Source organism: Perca flavescens, chromosome 13 (genome assembly GCF_004354835.1).
Source record: "Perca flavescens isolate YP-PL-M2 chromosome 13, PFLA_1.0, whole genome shotgun sequence".
NCBI classification, from domain to species: Eukaryota; Metazoa; Chordata; class Actinopteri; order Perciformes; family Percidae; genus Perca; species Perca flavescens.
This window is the reverse complement of record NC_041343.1, coordinates 35,634,498-35,647,866: the sequence shown is the minus strand read 5'-3', so window position 1 is coordinate 35,647,866 and position 13,369 is coordinate 35,634,498. Positions and strand designations below refer to the sequence as shown.

The following is a 13,369-nucleotide window of genomic DNA, read 5'->3' as shown; positions in this document are numbered from 1 at the left end:
TTAACATAACTGCGTCAAAAGGAACACCAATAGTTCTGACCAAGCGCGTTTAGATAAAGCGCGTTTAGTTAATGCGTGTTATATGACGCTAATAGAGACTTTTAGTGTCAATAACAATGTCAACAGCACCTGACCAAGTGTCCGTATTTTACCAGATGGGAGTATCTGTTGAAAAAGCAGACCGAATTACATCTAAATTGGGTTTTGAGCATTTAAATTAACTGAAGCATCGGCCGCCGATATTAACTTTTATGTTTCATCAGTGTAGAGATAAACATTGGTACCATTCTCCATTTACAGAAGACAACCGATAGGAGCAGGAGGACAGCTCCAGCACTCAGAGCTCCAATCAGAGGCAGAGTAAACAACGTTCCCGGAGTTCCTGCAGAACCTGAACACAACACAACACCACATCTATTAAACATCAACACACCGACGCCTTCAGGCACATACAGGGTTTAAAGGAACATGCCACCATTTGTTGAAATAGGTTTATAACACATTGTCTTAGTCCAGCAGCCCCACCGCTAGCTTAGCTTAGCGTAGTGAATGGAATCCTATGTTGCCGTTAGCATGTCGTGAGTAATAAAGATACTGTATCACGCAGCACCTGAAAACCCCTCAAATTCAGTCAACATACAGTACCCTCCTGTTGTTCTATTTCCAAAGGGAAGACGGTGAATAACCCCTATTTCCAAAAACGGTGTCTTGTTCCTTTAAACATGTTTAAAGTCTTACGGAGATTAAAGATGCGGCGAGATGCTCCCACTCGGCTCTCAGCGACACATTCCGCAGTGACATCATCAGGTGACGGAGGGAGGATTAGCTGTTTCCTCACTTCCTGCTCCGCCTCCAGCTGAGATGTGACATCAGCCGGAGACACCTGATAGGTGGAGAGGTCTCCACACCTGCAGAGGTCAGGATGCTTGCTAATCATTCTCCACATAGTTTTAGATATATAGTAATTAGTTTTAGTTCTGAATTGTTTCCTGTGTAAAGTAAATCTTGTAACAATTGTTGTGAATATTATGAATAAAGTTTATTATAATTTGTAATATTGCTCAACGTTCAAACGTCTGTTTGTTTCAGTAAAAACGGATCTAAAGCAGAGCACACAACACAGATAGATAGAAAGACAGTTTGGATTTTAGTTTAATGTGAATTTAGCAAATTCACGACCTAAGCAACCTAAACAATGTCTTTATCTAAAATGTCCATTCTACACAATAAATCCTGAATCTTTCCATAACGACTGCACACAGCACAGTCTGAAGGCTATCTATCTATCTATCTATCTATCTATCTATCTATCTATCTATCTATCTGTCTGTCTGTCTGTCTGTCTGTCTGTCTGTCTGTCTGTCTGTCTGTCTGTCTGTCTGTCTGTCTGTCTGTCTGTCTGTCTGTCTGTCTGTCTGTCTGTCTGTCTGTCTGTCTATCTATCTATCTATCTATCTATCTATCTATCTATCTATCTATCTATCTATCTATCTATCTGTCTATCTATCTATCTATCTGTCTATCTGTCTATCTATGAATATGTAGTGGTACATACGTGTCCTGGACACCGGGGCAGGTGTACCAGAGGATTGTGGGTAATGGATATCCAGAGCTGCTGCAAGTCAGAGTGTTGTTTTCCTGACTGATGTCAACGCTCGGAGAACCTGAAAGAAACATTTTATTTTTTATATTTCCTAAACTCGGAAGATGAAAAGTGCAACAAAAAACACAAAAATGACAAATGAGGTAAGAAAAGCTGACAGAATAACATGCAATATTTGACAGACTTAAAGCTTAGAGATTATTTAATAATCAGAAGAAGAACAGAGAAGCTGCAGCATTAAGGAGGAGAAGAAAGAGAAGGAAGATAAAAGGAAGCGGGAACTACCAAGGGGGTGAGCCAACTTCCGCAGAGCATAGCTCCTATGGTGCCATTTTGATGCTAACAAGCACTTACCCGCTGTTAGCATCCCATTGACTCCCATTCATTTTGGCGCCACTTTGACAGTGAAAAACTTTACATCTGAAGCGTTTAAAGACTCTATTTGAACGTTGTTTATTTCTAAAGAAACACGACAATGTATAAAAGGCTCCATTACCTTGTAGCTCACGTTATGGCTCCGTAGCAGACGCTTTTATAACAATAGGCTAACGATTGGGTCATAACCACGAGACTTACTGTCACACAGTAGAGGAATTACCGTATAGTACAGGAGAAGCTCACAGGCAGTTTGGACTTCCATTATCTGTTTAGGTTTAATTACTAATGTTAACTAGCATGTTAGTGATCAGTAATTACTAATGTTAACTATCATGTTAGTGATCAGTAATTACTAATGTTAACTAGCATGTTAGTGATCAGTAATTACTAATGTTAACTAGCATGTTAGTGATCAGTAATTAGCCTGTGTCTATGTTATCTCCTTACATATACCTACACTCTCCGTCTCTGTGAGATTGGGAATGATTGAGATTTCTCTCTCACAGCTACCAGAAGACTTCACACTTTCAGACACGTTGCTCACGTCACATCTACGTCTTCAAGCTCAGTTGGAGGCTGCTCAGTAACACTCAGCCAGCACCGGGAAAGAGACTTCTGATATCCTCCACTGGTCTCAGACCAGAGACACGGGGTCTGGTGGTCCATTATATATACTGTCTATGGGAACTAACTGTCTCTCTCTCTAACCAGGTTTCCATACGCATGTTTTGAGGCAAATTAAGTAAATGGAAACAATTACTTTGATTGAATTTCATGAATAACAACAAAGTTTGTATGTTGAATCAGATTTTCTCTTAAGAAGTAAATGGTGTATGTGATAACTGAAACCTTTAGAAAAACTTTGTTTCCTAATGTCAGCTTCAATTTTGAGTGACAGACAGACAGACAGACTGACAGACTGACAGACAAGCAGGAAGACAGACAGACAGACAGACAAGCAGGCAGAAAGACGGATACGCAGGCAGGCAGGCAGACAGACAGACAGACAGACAGACAGACAGATAGATGCACATACAGACAGACAAGCAGGCAGACAGACAGACAGGTTTTTATTCACTTTAAAGCCATTAAATGGAATCACACTTTCTCTGGCTTTATTTCCATGAATATTTTTAGGGAACTTCAGATAATTCTTCTGACCAGTGGATGGACACATAGTGATGCTCTCTTTTAAATTTGACAGACATTGTTTAGTAAATCTGACTTTTTCAAACCAATTTATAGTAGATCATTAGATGATCAGAAGAAGAAAAGGGAAGGAAGGAGTCAAATCGTCTTACGGTAAACTCGGAGGTCGATGTTCTGCGATCCGTTAAAGAAAGAGTTACTAAAGTGGAATGAGTATCGACCTCGATCCTCCTGGCGCACGCGGTGCAGCAGCAAACTGGCCTCCGACCTGCAACATGAAAATACCACCTTAACATCAACAATACCACCTCAACACCAACAATACCCCCTTAACACCAAAAATAACACCTTAACACCAACAATACCACCTTAACACCAACGATACCCCTAACCCTTTTAGTATGCTGACTGTAGCTGTTAGTATGCTAACCTATAGCCGTTAGCAGCATAGCTCTCCTGGTACACCGTGTCGTTGTTGTTGTATGTTGTTGTGGTCCAGTGCTGGCTCCTGATTGGAGGATACGCCTCCATCATAAAGGTCAGCATCACATCTTTACCTTCATACACCTCCACTAGGCTGCTGCCGCTAATGTTAGCGCCGCCGTTAACGTCCGTTCCATCGCTGCTAATGTTAGCTGCTCGCTCCCCGTTCACTGCCAGCAAATTGCTGCTAATATTAGCTTCAGGCTCTGCTTGCTCATCCATTAGCATCCTGCTATAGTTAGCCATAGGGTCCTCATTGATCTCTGTGGGCTTGGTGTTAGCGTTGACGTTAGCTCGCTGCAGATAGATCCTCAGGTACGGAGCGTCTGGAGAAGAAGGAGAAGAAGAAGAGAGAGAGACAGGAAATGTTTCATTCAGTCTGTTCACCTTAATGCTTCAATAACCTCAAAGAAACGACAAAAACATTTAAAAAACTGCAAAAACATCAGAAAAAGAACAAAATTCCATCTTTATATTTCATTCATTCAACCTTTATTTACACTCTAGAGATCATTGAGGGGCGGGTCACGTGATCGAGTCTAATAACAAGGTCACATGACACACAGCCATCTTCTAACCGTAAACATACAGGGAACTATATTCTCAGAAGGCGAAGCACTGCTACTCTCTGCTCCTCACCACGGGGCTTCACAGGTGCTGCGAGGAAATCACTCCGCCCAAGTAGCAGAAGTAGCAATGCTTCACCTTCTGAGAATATAGTTCCCAGTATGTATACGGTTAGAAGATGGCTGTGTCTCATGTGACCTTGCTTATTGTACACGCTGTGACTATACAAATCACTCCGCCTAAGGAGCAGATATATATATATATATATATATATATATATATATATATATATATATATATATAAATTTTATGTTTCCATTAAGACTCTCTTACCCACAACTGTGAGCCGCGTGGTTGCCGTGGCGACTCCAGCTTCATTGACGGCTGTACAGGTGTAGTCTCCGCTGTGATCCCGGCTGACGGCCGACACCGTCACCGTGCAGTTGATGTACAGCCGCTTGTTTCTATAGAGACGTGTGATGGAGACATTCTGCATCTGGAACAAACGGCCAATCAACATCCAGACAGGAAGTCAAAATACTTGCAACATATCCTTTTTTGGTACCAAAAACGACAACATTTTTTAATCTTTAATCGTCAGCAAGTGAAGTTAAACTGCATAAATTAAAATAAACTATGAACATGATCATGATGGCTTTTCAAAATAAAAGTAGAGAAATTTTGTCAATCAGGTTTAATTCCAACAGGATTGTTTAAATTAGGGAGAAATTATACACAACATCGTTAACCTTAACAATGCAGCAGAGACACAAGGTGTCCTCTGACCTTTGTGTGTGTGTGTGTGTGTCCAGGTGACCTCTGACCTTTGTGTTTGTGTCTGTGTTTGTCCAGGTGACCTCTGACCTTTGTGTTTGTGTCTGTGTGTGTCCAGGTGACCTCTGACCTTTGTGTTTGTGTGTAGGTGTGTCCAGGTGACCTCTGACCTTTGTGTTTGTGTGTAGGTGTGTCCAGGTGACCTCTGACCTTTGTGTTTGTGTGTAGGTGTGTCCAGGTGACCTCTGACCTTTGTGTTTGTGTCTGTGTGTTTCCAGGTGACCTCTGACCTTTGTGTTTGTGTGTAGGTGTGTCCAGGTGTCCTCTGACCTTTGTGTTTGTGTCTGTGTTTGTCCAGGTGACCTCTGACCTTTGTGTTTGTGTCTGTGTGTGTCCAGGTGACCTCTGACCTTTGTGTGTAGGTGTGTCCAGGTGACCTCTGACCTTTGTGTTTGTGTGTAGGTGTGTCCAGGTGACCTCTGACCTTTGTGTTTGTGTCTGTGTGTTTCCAGGTGTCCTCTGACCTTTGTGTTTGTGTCTGTGTGTCCAGGTGTCCTCTGACCTTTGTGTTTGTGTCTGTGTGTCCAGGTGACCTCTGACCTTTGTGTTTTGTCTGTGTTTGTCCAGGTGTCCTCTGACCTTTGTGTTTGTGTTGTGTCCAGGTGACCTCTGACCTTTGTGTTTGTCCAGGTGACCTCTGAACTTTGTGTTTGTGTCTGTGTTTGTCCAGGTGACCTCTGACCTTTGTGTTTTGTCTGTTGTCCAGGTGTGACCTTTGTGTTTGTGTCTGTGTGTCCAGGTGACCTCTGACCTTTGTGTTTGTGTGTAGGTGTGTCCAGGTGTCCTCTGACCTTTGTGTTTGTGTCTGTGTTTGTCCAGGTGACCTCTGACCTTTGTGTTTGTGTCTGTGTGTGTCCAGGTGACCTCTGACCTTTGTGTTTGTGTGTAGGTGTGTCCAGGTGACCTCTGACCTTTGTGTTTGTGTCCGTGTGTCCTTTGTGTTTGTGTCTGTGTGTCCAGGTGACCTCTGACCTTTGTGTTTGTGTCTGTGTGTCCAGGTGACCTCTGACCTTTGTGTTTGTGTCTGTGTGTCCAGGTAACCTCTGATCTTTGTGTTTGTGTCTGTGTGTCCAGGTGACCTCTGACCTTTGTGTTTGTGTCTGTGTGTCCAGGTGACCTCTGACCTTTGTGTTTGTGTCTGTGTTTGTCCAGGTGACCTCTGACCTTTGTGTTTGTGTCTGTGTGTGTCCAGGTGACCTCTGACCTTTGTGTTTGTGTCTGTGTGTCCAGGTGACCTCTGACCTTTGTGTTTGTGTCTGTGTGTCCAGGTGACCTCTGACCTTTGTGTTTGTGTCTGTGTGTCCAGGTGACCTCTGACCTTTGTGTTTGTGTCTGTGTGTCCAGGTGACCTCTGACCTTTGTGTTTGTGTCTGTGTGTCCAGGTGACCTCTGACCTTTGTGTTTGTGTCTGTGTTTGTCCAGGTGACCTCTGACCTTTGTGTTTGTGTCTGTGTGTGTCCAGGTGACCTCTGACCTTTGTGTTTGTGTCTGTGTGTGTCCAGGTGACCTCTGACCTTTGTGTTTGTGTCTGTGTGTGTCCAGGTGACCTCTGACCTTTGTGTTTGTGTCTGTGTGTGTCCAGGTGACCTCTGACCTTTGTGTTTGTGTCTGTGTGTGTCCAGGTGACGTTGTAGAAGTGGTTGGGGTTACTGGTTATACAGGTGATGTCATACTGCTCTCCTTCCAGACGGACAGATTCATCCAGACTGACGGACAGAGAAGGGGGATGACGCAGCCCTGCAGACAGACAGACAGACAGACAGACAGGCAGGCAGACAGTCAGACAGACAGGTAGACAGACAAACAGGCAGACAGAGAGACAGACAGACAGACTGACACACAGACAGAAAGACAGACAGGTAGACAGACAAACAGGCAGACAGAGAGACAGAGAGACAGACAGACAGACAGACTGACACACAGACAGAAAGACAGACAGGTAGACAGACAAACAGGCAGACAGAGAGACACACAGGTAGACAGACAAACAGGCAGACAGAGAGACAGACAGACTGACACACAGACAGACAGACAGACAGGCAGACAGTCAGAGAGACAGACAGACAGACAGACAGACAGGTCTTACTGGGGATCACAAACAGGTGTACAGCTGTGGATCTGAACTGTTTTCCATCCCTCCAGCCTGAACAGACGTAGTGTCCTGTAAATGACATCTGCACATCTCGGATCAGCGCTCCTTTCTGCGGGTCAAAGGTCACGTCCATGCCCGGGGAAAGGTCCTGCACCTTGCCCCCTCTGCTGTCCGATGATTGGAGGGTGAGGTTGGTGACGGATGGGTCTGTCAGCATACACCTGAACAGGAAATCCCGGCCCTCCCCCATGTTTGGCTCGTTGCTTGGGATGACGAAAACGTTGGAGGGTTGTGCCGTGTCTGACAGAAGGGCATTATGGGAAATGGTTAGTTATCACACAATGAACGCTACAAAAACTATTATTAGCAGCAGGTAAGTCATAAACAGAACAAGTCTACAAAGAAACTAGAGCTGCAAAGATTAATGGATTAGTTATCAACTAATAAATTAATCGCTAACTATTTTGATAATCGATCAATCAGTTTGAGTATTTTTTATTGATTCCAGCTTCATAAACTATTGCAAGAAAATGGTCTCATCGTGTGTTCGCTGTAACTAATCAGTAGAGACACAAACAGCCCAATCAGTAACTAATGAGGTGCTACTGTGTGAGGAAAGTTTGATAATCACATGTTGGACTCATTATTTACCCAAAAGTCTGCATGTTAATGTTACTTTAAAATTTGTGTTGACCAATTATCGAAGAAAGATGTAATGGCTACACATGTAGTGGATTCATTTTGTGGTCTACAAAATGTCAGAAAATTGTGAAAAATGTGGATCAGTGTTTCCAAAAAGCCCAAGATGATGTCCTCAAATGTTTTGTTTTGTCCACAACTCAAAGATCTTCAGTTTCCTGTTCCAGAAGAGAGAAGAAACTAGAACAGATTCAAGCTTTTAACAAGCTGACATTACACAAGTCTACCTGTTTTATCATCAAAAATGACTCAAACTGATTAATGGATTATCAAAATAGTTGGACATTAATTTAATAGTTGAAAACCATCCATTAATCTTTGCAGCTCTACCTGTCTGTGCTGTATGTTGTAGGTCTGTGTATTGGCAAGAATCTGGCACTACTTCTCACGATACATGGGTCACGATTCAATATATTGCAATATATTTCGATAAGGAGCATGAGGCAATATATTGGGATTTTTTTTAAGTATAATTTTAGTACAACTAATATTTTAAAAAAGACATAATGTGCATAAAAGTCAAAGAAGTTTACTTTAGGTAAAGAATTCAGTACACAGGAAATCAAACTGCCAGTTTGGGATTGTGGTTCCCAGGTTTTAGTGAGCTAATAATTATATGCTAAAGTAGGCCATAATAAAAGAAAATACACAGCCTCTGTCACAATATGTAACACATTATGTGCAATCTGAAAAAGACATCTGTCTATGTCAATAAAAAAATGCTTGCACTATTCCTACACAGGGTACATCCAACACATGACACATTTTGTATAAAAAAAAAAAAAAAAAAAATCTTTTTGCGTTCTTGAAAATCCATACAGTATAGTAAAATAAAATATTGCGATACTCAAATGTATCGATTTTTTCTTACACCGCTAGTATGTTGCTAGCTCGGTTACGAGACGTGTTGTTCGGTTGTGTCAGAACTGGAAACTAAATGACATTTATACCCAAACCCTAACCTGAACCCTAACCCAAACAAATGAAGGAGCAAAATATGAAACTTAGAACTTGAAAATAGTTTGTTTGCAAGTTATAAGTTTTGTTTTTAACCCTCCTGTTGTCCTTGGGTCAAATTTGACCCATTTTCAAAAAGTTTTTATAGCAAAAATATTTTGGTTTCTTTCAAACAAACAACAAATTATCAAAAATAATAACAATGATGGTTCCTTACAAAGCTCTTCACAATACATGATCAGTTCACTACTTTCACTGAATTTGGGTGTTTTGTTAAATTTTACAGCATTTGAAAAATAATTCATAAAAGAATGTATACAAAAGCGCAGAAAAAATTGACAAAAACATGGGAAAAGCCACAAAAGTGTCAAAAAAGATGACCAAAACATTGAAAAAAAAGTTTCAATTTGGACCCAGAAAAAGAAAGATTTGCATCGTCGGTCGATGGGAAGATAACACAATGGTTACGTTCACGGTTTTCTGCTTCAGTGAGTGATTTTTGTTTGATACTTAAGAAGTTTTGTTTCAGTTTTATGGCACAAATGTAATTTGTATAGTCCAAAGGGAGGATCTTACCTTTGACATACAGGTGCACCCAGGTGTGCAGGTGCTGCAGGCTCTGGTTGGTGTACCCACAGCGGTATGTTCCGGTGTGTCTGGGATTCGAGCTTGGTACCTCCACCGGGTTCGGCAGTGGGTCCAGGAATTGCAGACGGAACGCGGTGGTGGTCCAATGCAGCGAAAGGTTACCATGGCAGCTGAGCGAGAAGGCGGAGCCAGCGGTCAGAACCACCTCGGATTGGTTGGTCAGAAGGTTAGAGTTCAGACGGATCGATGGAGGACCGGGAGAATCTGAAACAAACCAACAGTAAATCAGTTCAACAGTAGTCTGGATCAATGGAAGGTTGCATGATAGAGCCTAATGGAGGTGGTGTGTTGGTGTTCTCAAACTCTGTTATCTGCAACAAACAAAATATCAAGTTCTGAACAAGATGTGGACGGAGCAACAAGACCTTGGAGGTTTTATAAAGAATATGTTAGATCATTTCCTGTCTAACTGGAAGGTTTTATAAATAATATGTTTAGATCATTTCCTCTCTAACTGGGAGGATTTATAAAGAATATGTTAGATCATTTCCTCTCTAACTCGGAGGATTTACAAAGCATATGTTTTGGGACTGATTGGTGGGATTGTTGTGGATGAAGTACACACGGAGATACACTGGTAAGAGCTTATGAGGTTTAACCATGTATCAGCTCATTTAAATATCTCACGTTACTGGATTGTGGCAACAGTTAACTTCATTTAATATTGGATGAGGAGTTTTCTATAGCGGGGTGCAAATGTTCCACAAGAACCAGTTCCTTCCTGATACAATTTAGCAGAGCCACCGTCAGTGCGTCTAGAGCTTAGCGCTGCCCAGGACCACTGTGATTGGCTTACATTACATAACATGTCATTTAGCTGACGCTTTTATCCAAAGCGACTTCCAATTAAATGGTTTCAACCTTGAAGGTTCAAACTCCAGACAAGAAGGAGTAAGAGCAGGCACGTTAGCTTCAAATAGGCAAAACTACTAAGAGCCAAATCAAAGTGCAGCTGTAAGATATACGTATATACTTTTTTACAGAAAATATTTCCCTCAGGAGTAGAGACCAAACATCCATCCAGTAGGTGTTGAGAAATGTAATCCCTGAAGCTGCTGAAGAACAGCCTAGAAATCTAGACGCACCCTAGCGGCAGCAAATGTAATTTGCAGCCAGGGTACTCTAGCAACTCTCCGTTGGCTTGCGAGCTGGAAAAACCAAACTCTAGTCAGGCCAATCACATCGTGTATAGAGTCGGTGGGCGGGGCTTAACATAATGACTGCAGAGTTGCGACGGTTCCGCGTGAATTCCCTGCTACTTGAAAACAAAACAGATGGCTGCTGCCTGTCTTCTGGAAGACTTGGAGTTCAGCTTTTCTTTGAGAAAAGAACAAAGAACGGCACTGAAGTCATTCTTAAAAAAGGAAGATGTGTTTTTAAAGTTGAATCTTTCAACTAGCGTTGCTCTGGTATCTGGAGCGCTATCCTATTGCGTGCAGAGGGAATTTAAAAGACAACCGTTTATCCCGCCCCTCGGATTGAGACCTGCTGATGGTGAGTTCCCGGACCCAACATCTGGATGTGGGTCTGATCCAACATCTGGATGTGGGGCTGGCTTGTCAGGTTAGCTGAAGAATGTAAGTTTAAAGGTGCCCTGCCCCACGTATTTCATGACTTTGTGGTGATGTCTGAAGTTCTACCATGGACTCTGTAACTTGGTTACCTTGTTTCAAGCCATTCTAGCGTGGTGTAGAAACCCTGCAGGTTTGTGCCAGTTCTATTAATATTCAACGAGCTAAGCTGCTTGACTCTGATTGGCTAACAGCTAGCCAATAAGAGCGTGGCTATCAGCATCCTTTACCCAGCCAAACTGGGCAAGCTCATGAATAGTAATGAGCTCAGCTTTTGTAATTGGCCTGATTGCTCTGCTTATTTCCTTTCAGTGACTAGAGCTGAGTTCATTTTCACATTCACCACATAACACAAACACATATGGACCTAACATATTTCAAAAAATACAAGAAAAACTGGTTTTGTGTGTTTTATAGAGTTCAGAATAAAACTTCTGTGATCCCAGGATTCAGTAAACCACAAAACACAGAAACACAACCACTGGATGGATGATATAACGTGATTTTATTTAAAATAAGAATAAAAACAGAACAACATGGAATTACAACCAAAGATTTCTTTTTGTAAACGAGTTCAAAATCAACCTGAGCTGTTCACTTTTGATGTTGATTAAATGAAACAAGTTTTTATTCAATCAAATATCGAAAAACAAAGAATGTTAAAGTTGATGATCAGTGTGTTTAAATCTATCAGCATTCTTATTGTTAACAACAGTCTGATTGGTTAATTAGAATCAAAACAAATCCACTTTATTGGCCAGTTTTCCCTGTCAGAACAACCGGAGGATCTGATTGGTTAATTTGAATCAAATCATATCCAATACGCTGGTTTTCCCTGACCGAACAACTGAAGGATCTCATTGGCCGGGAGCAGGTTTCCTGGTGACCTCCTGCAGCTGGCTGGCGATGCGAGACGTCTGCAGCAGCAGCGCCTGGTGGTTCTCAACCAGCAGACTCTGGTGCCGAGCCACGTTCTGCAGGTCCTGGATCTGCTGCAAACCCTGGGGACACAGCGCCAAAACAAGGGTCAGAACACGGTCAGAACATGGTCAGAACACGGGTCAGAACATGGGTCAGAACATGGTCAGAACATGGTCAGAACACAGTCAGAACATGGTCAGAACATGGGTCAGAACATGGTCAGAACACGGTCAGAACATGGTCAGAACACGGGTCAGAACATGGGTCAGAACATGGGTCAGAATATGGGTCAGAACACAGTCAGAACACGGTCAGAACATGGTCAGAACACGGTCAGAACACGGTCAGAACATGGTCAGAACACGGTCAGAACATGGTCAGAACACGGTCAGAACACGGTCAGAACATGGTCAGAACATGGTCAGAACACGGTCAGAACATGTTCAGAACATGGTCAGAACATGGTCAGAACATGGTCAGAACATGGGTCAGAAAACGGGTCAGATGAGACGTAGTGAGACGTGGAGATGACGACAGTAATTATGTTGGAACAGTTCCGGCTGATTATTAGAAGCTTTCTTTAGCTCTGAACACATAGAGTTCATTTGGAAATCCAGACTTAGCCCAAGATAAAATAGACTTAACCCGAAATAAACTCAACTAAACCCAAGTTACACTAAACGTAATATATCTAAACTAAACCAAGCCTGTGATAAACTAAACCCTGGGCCACCTGGGTCACCTGGGCCTAAACTAAACTAAACTAAATTTATTGAACCTAACCCTAGATAAATTAAACCCTATCAAATCTAAACCTAGGATAAACTAACTTAAATCAAAACTTAAATTAAACCCACTGGACCTCCCAGCATGCCGAGCAGCTTGACCACCTGGGCCTAAACTAAACTAAACCTGAGATAAACTAAACTAAACTAAACTAAACTAAACCTGAGATAAACTAACTTTAAACTAAACCTGAGATTAACTAACGTTAAACTAAACTGAACCTGAGATAAACTAAACCTTAAACTAAGCTAAACTTTGTTTAAAACTAACCCAGGATAAATTAAACCCTATGGAAATCTAAACTCAAACCCACCTGAGCTCCCAACGTGTTGAGCAGTTGGACCGCCTGGTTCTGGCCCTTGGCAACTTCCTGTTGGACCTGGACCAGCTGAGTCAGCAGATCCAGGACTTCTTTCCTCCACAGAGCCTCGGACTGCTGATCCTGGACCAACCCGGCGCCGGGGGCGGTGCCCATCATCATGGCAGCAGGCGGGTTGTCATGGAGATCACCTGCAGTGAAGACGCCTGAAGTCAAAACTTCAGAGCATCAAGTTTCTCTGATTTTCAGAATAAAAGTCCTATTAAAGAGGATGTTTAGATGTTTTAGTTTTGATGGACAGGTGGCTCAGCCAATGGCTGACTGAGACCACAGCCATGTTTACAGGGCTCAACAGTGGGGTT

General features: G+C 42.3%; 1 protein-coding gene across 1 annotated transcript in view; it reads right to left on the bottom strand.

The window, feature by feature from the left end:
- csf1rb (colony stimulating factor 1 receptor, b) overlaps positions 1–13,369 on the bottom strand; it is a 46,430-nt gene that overhangs the window by 15,743 nt on the left and 17,318 nt on the right. Inside the window, exons 2-10 of the mRNA XM_028594779.1 lie at positions 9,339–9,614; positions 7,101–7,406; positions 6,609–6,751; positions 4,514–4,676; positions 3,561–3,939; positions 3,283–3,398; positions 1,556–1,664; positions 739–908; positions 285–391 (exon numbers count right to left, since the gene is read on the bottom strand). Of these exons, the coding sequence (XP_028450580.1) occupies positions 285–391; positions 739–908; positions 1,556–1,664; positions 3,283–3,398; positions 3,561–3,939; positions 4,514–4,676; positions 6,609–6,751; positions 7,101–7,406; positions 9,339–9,614 (1,769 nt within the window). The remainder of the gene's footprint in view (positions 1–284; positions 392–738; positions 909–1,555; positions 1,665–3,282; positions 3,399–3,560; positions 3,940–4,513; positions 4,677–6,608; positions 6,752–7,100; positions 7,407–9,338; positions 9,615–13,369) is intronic.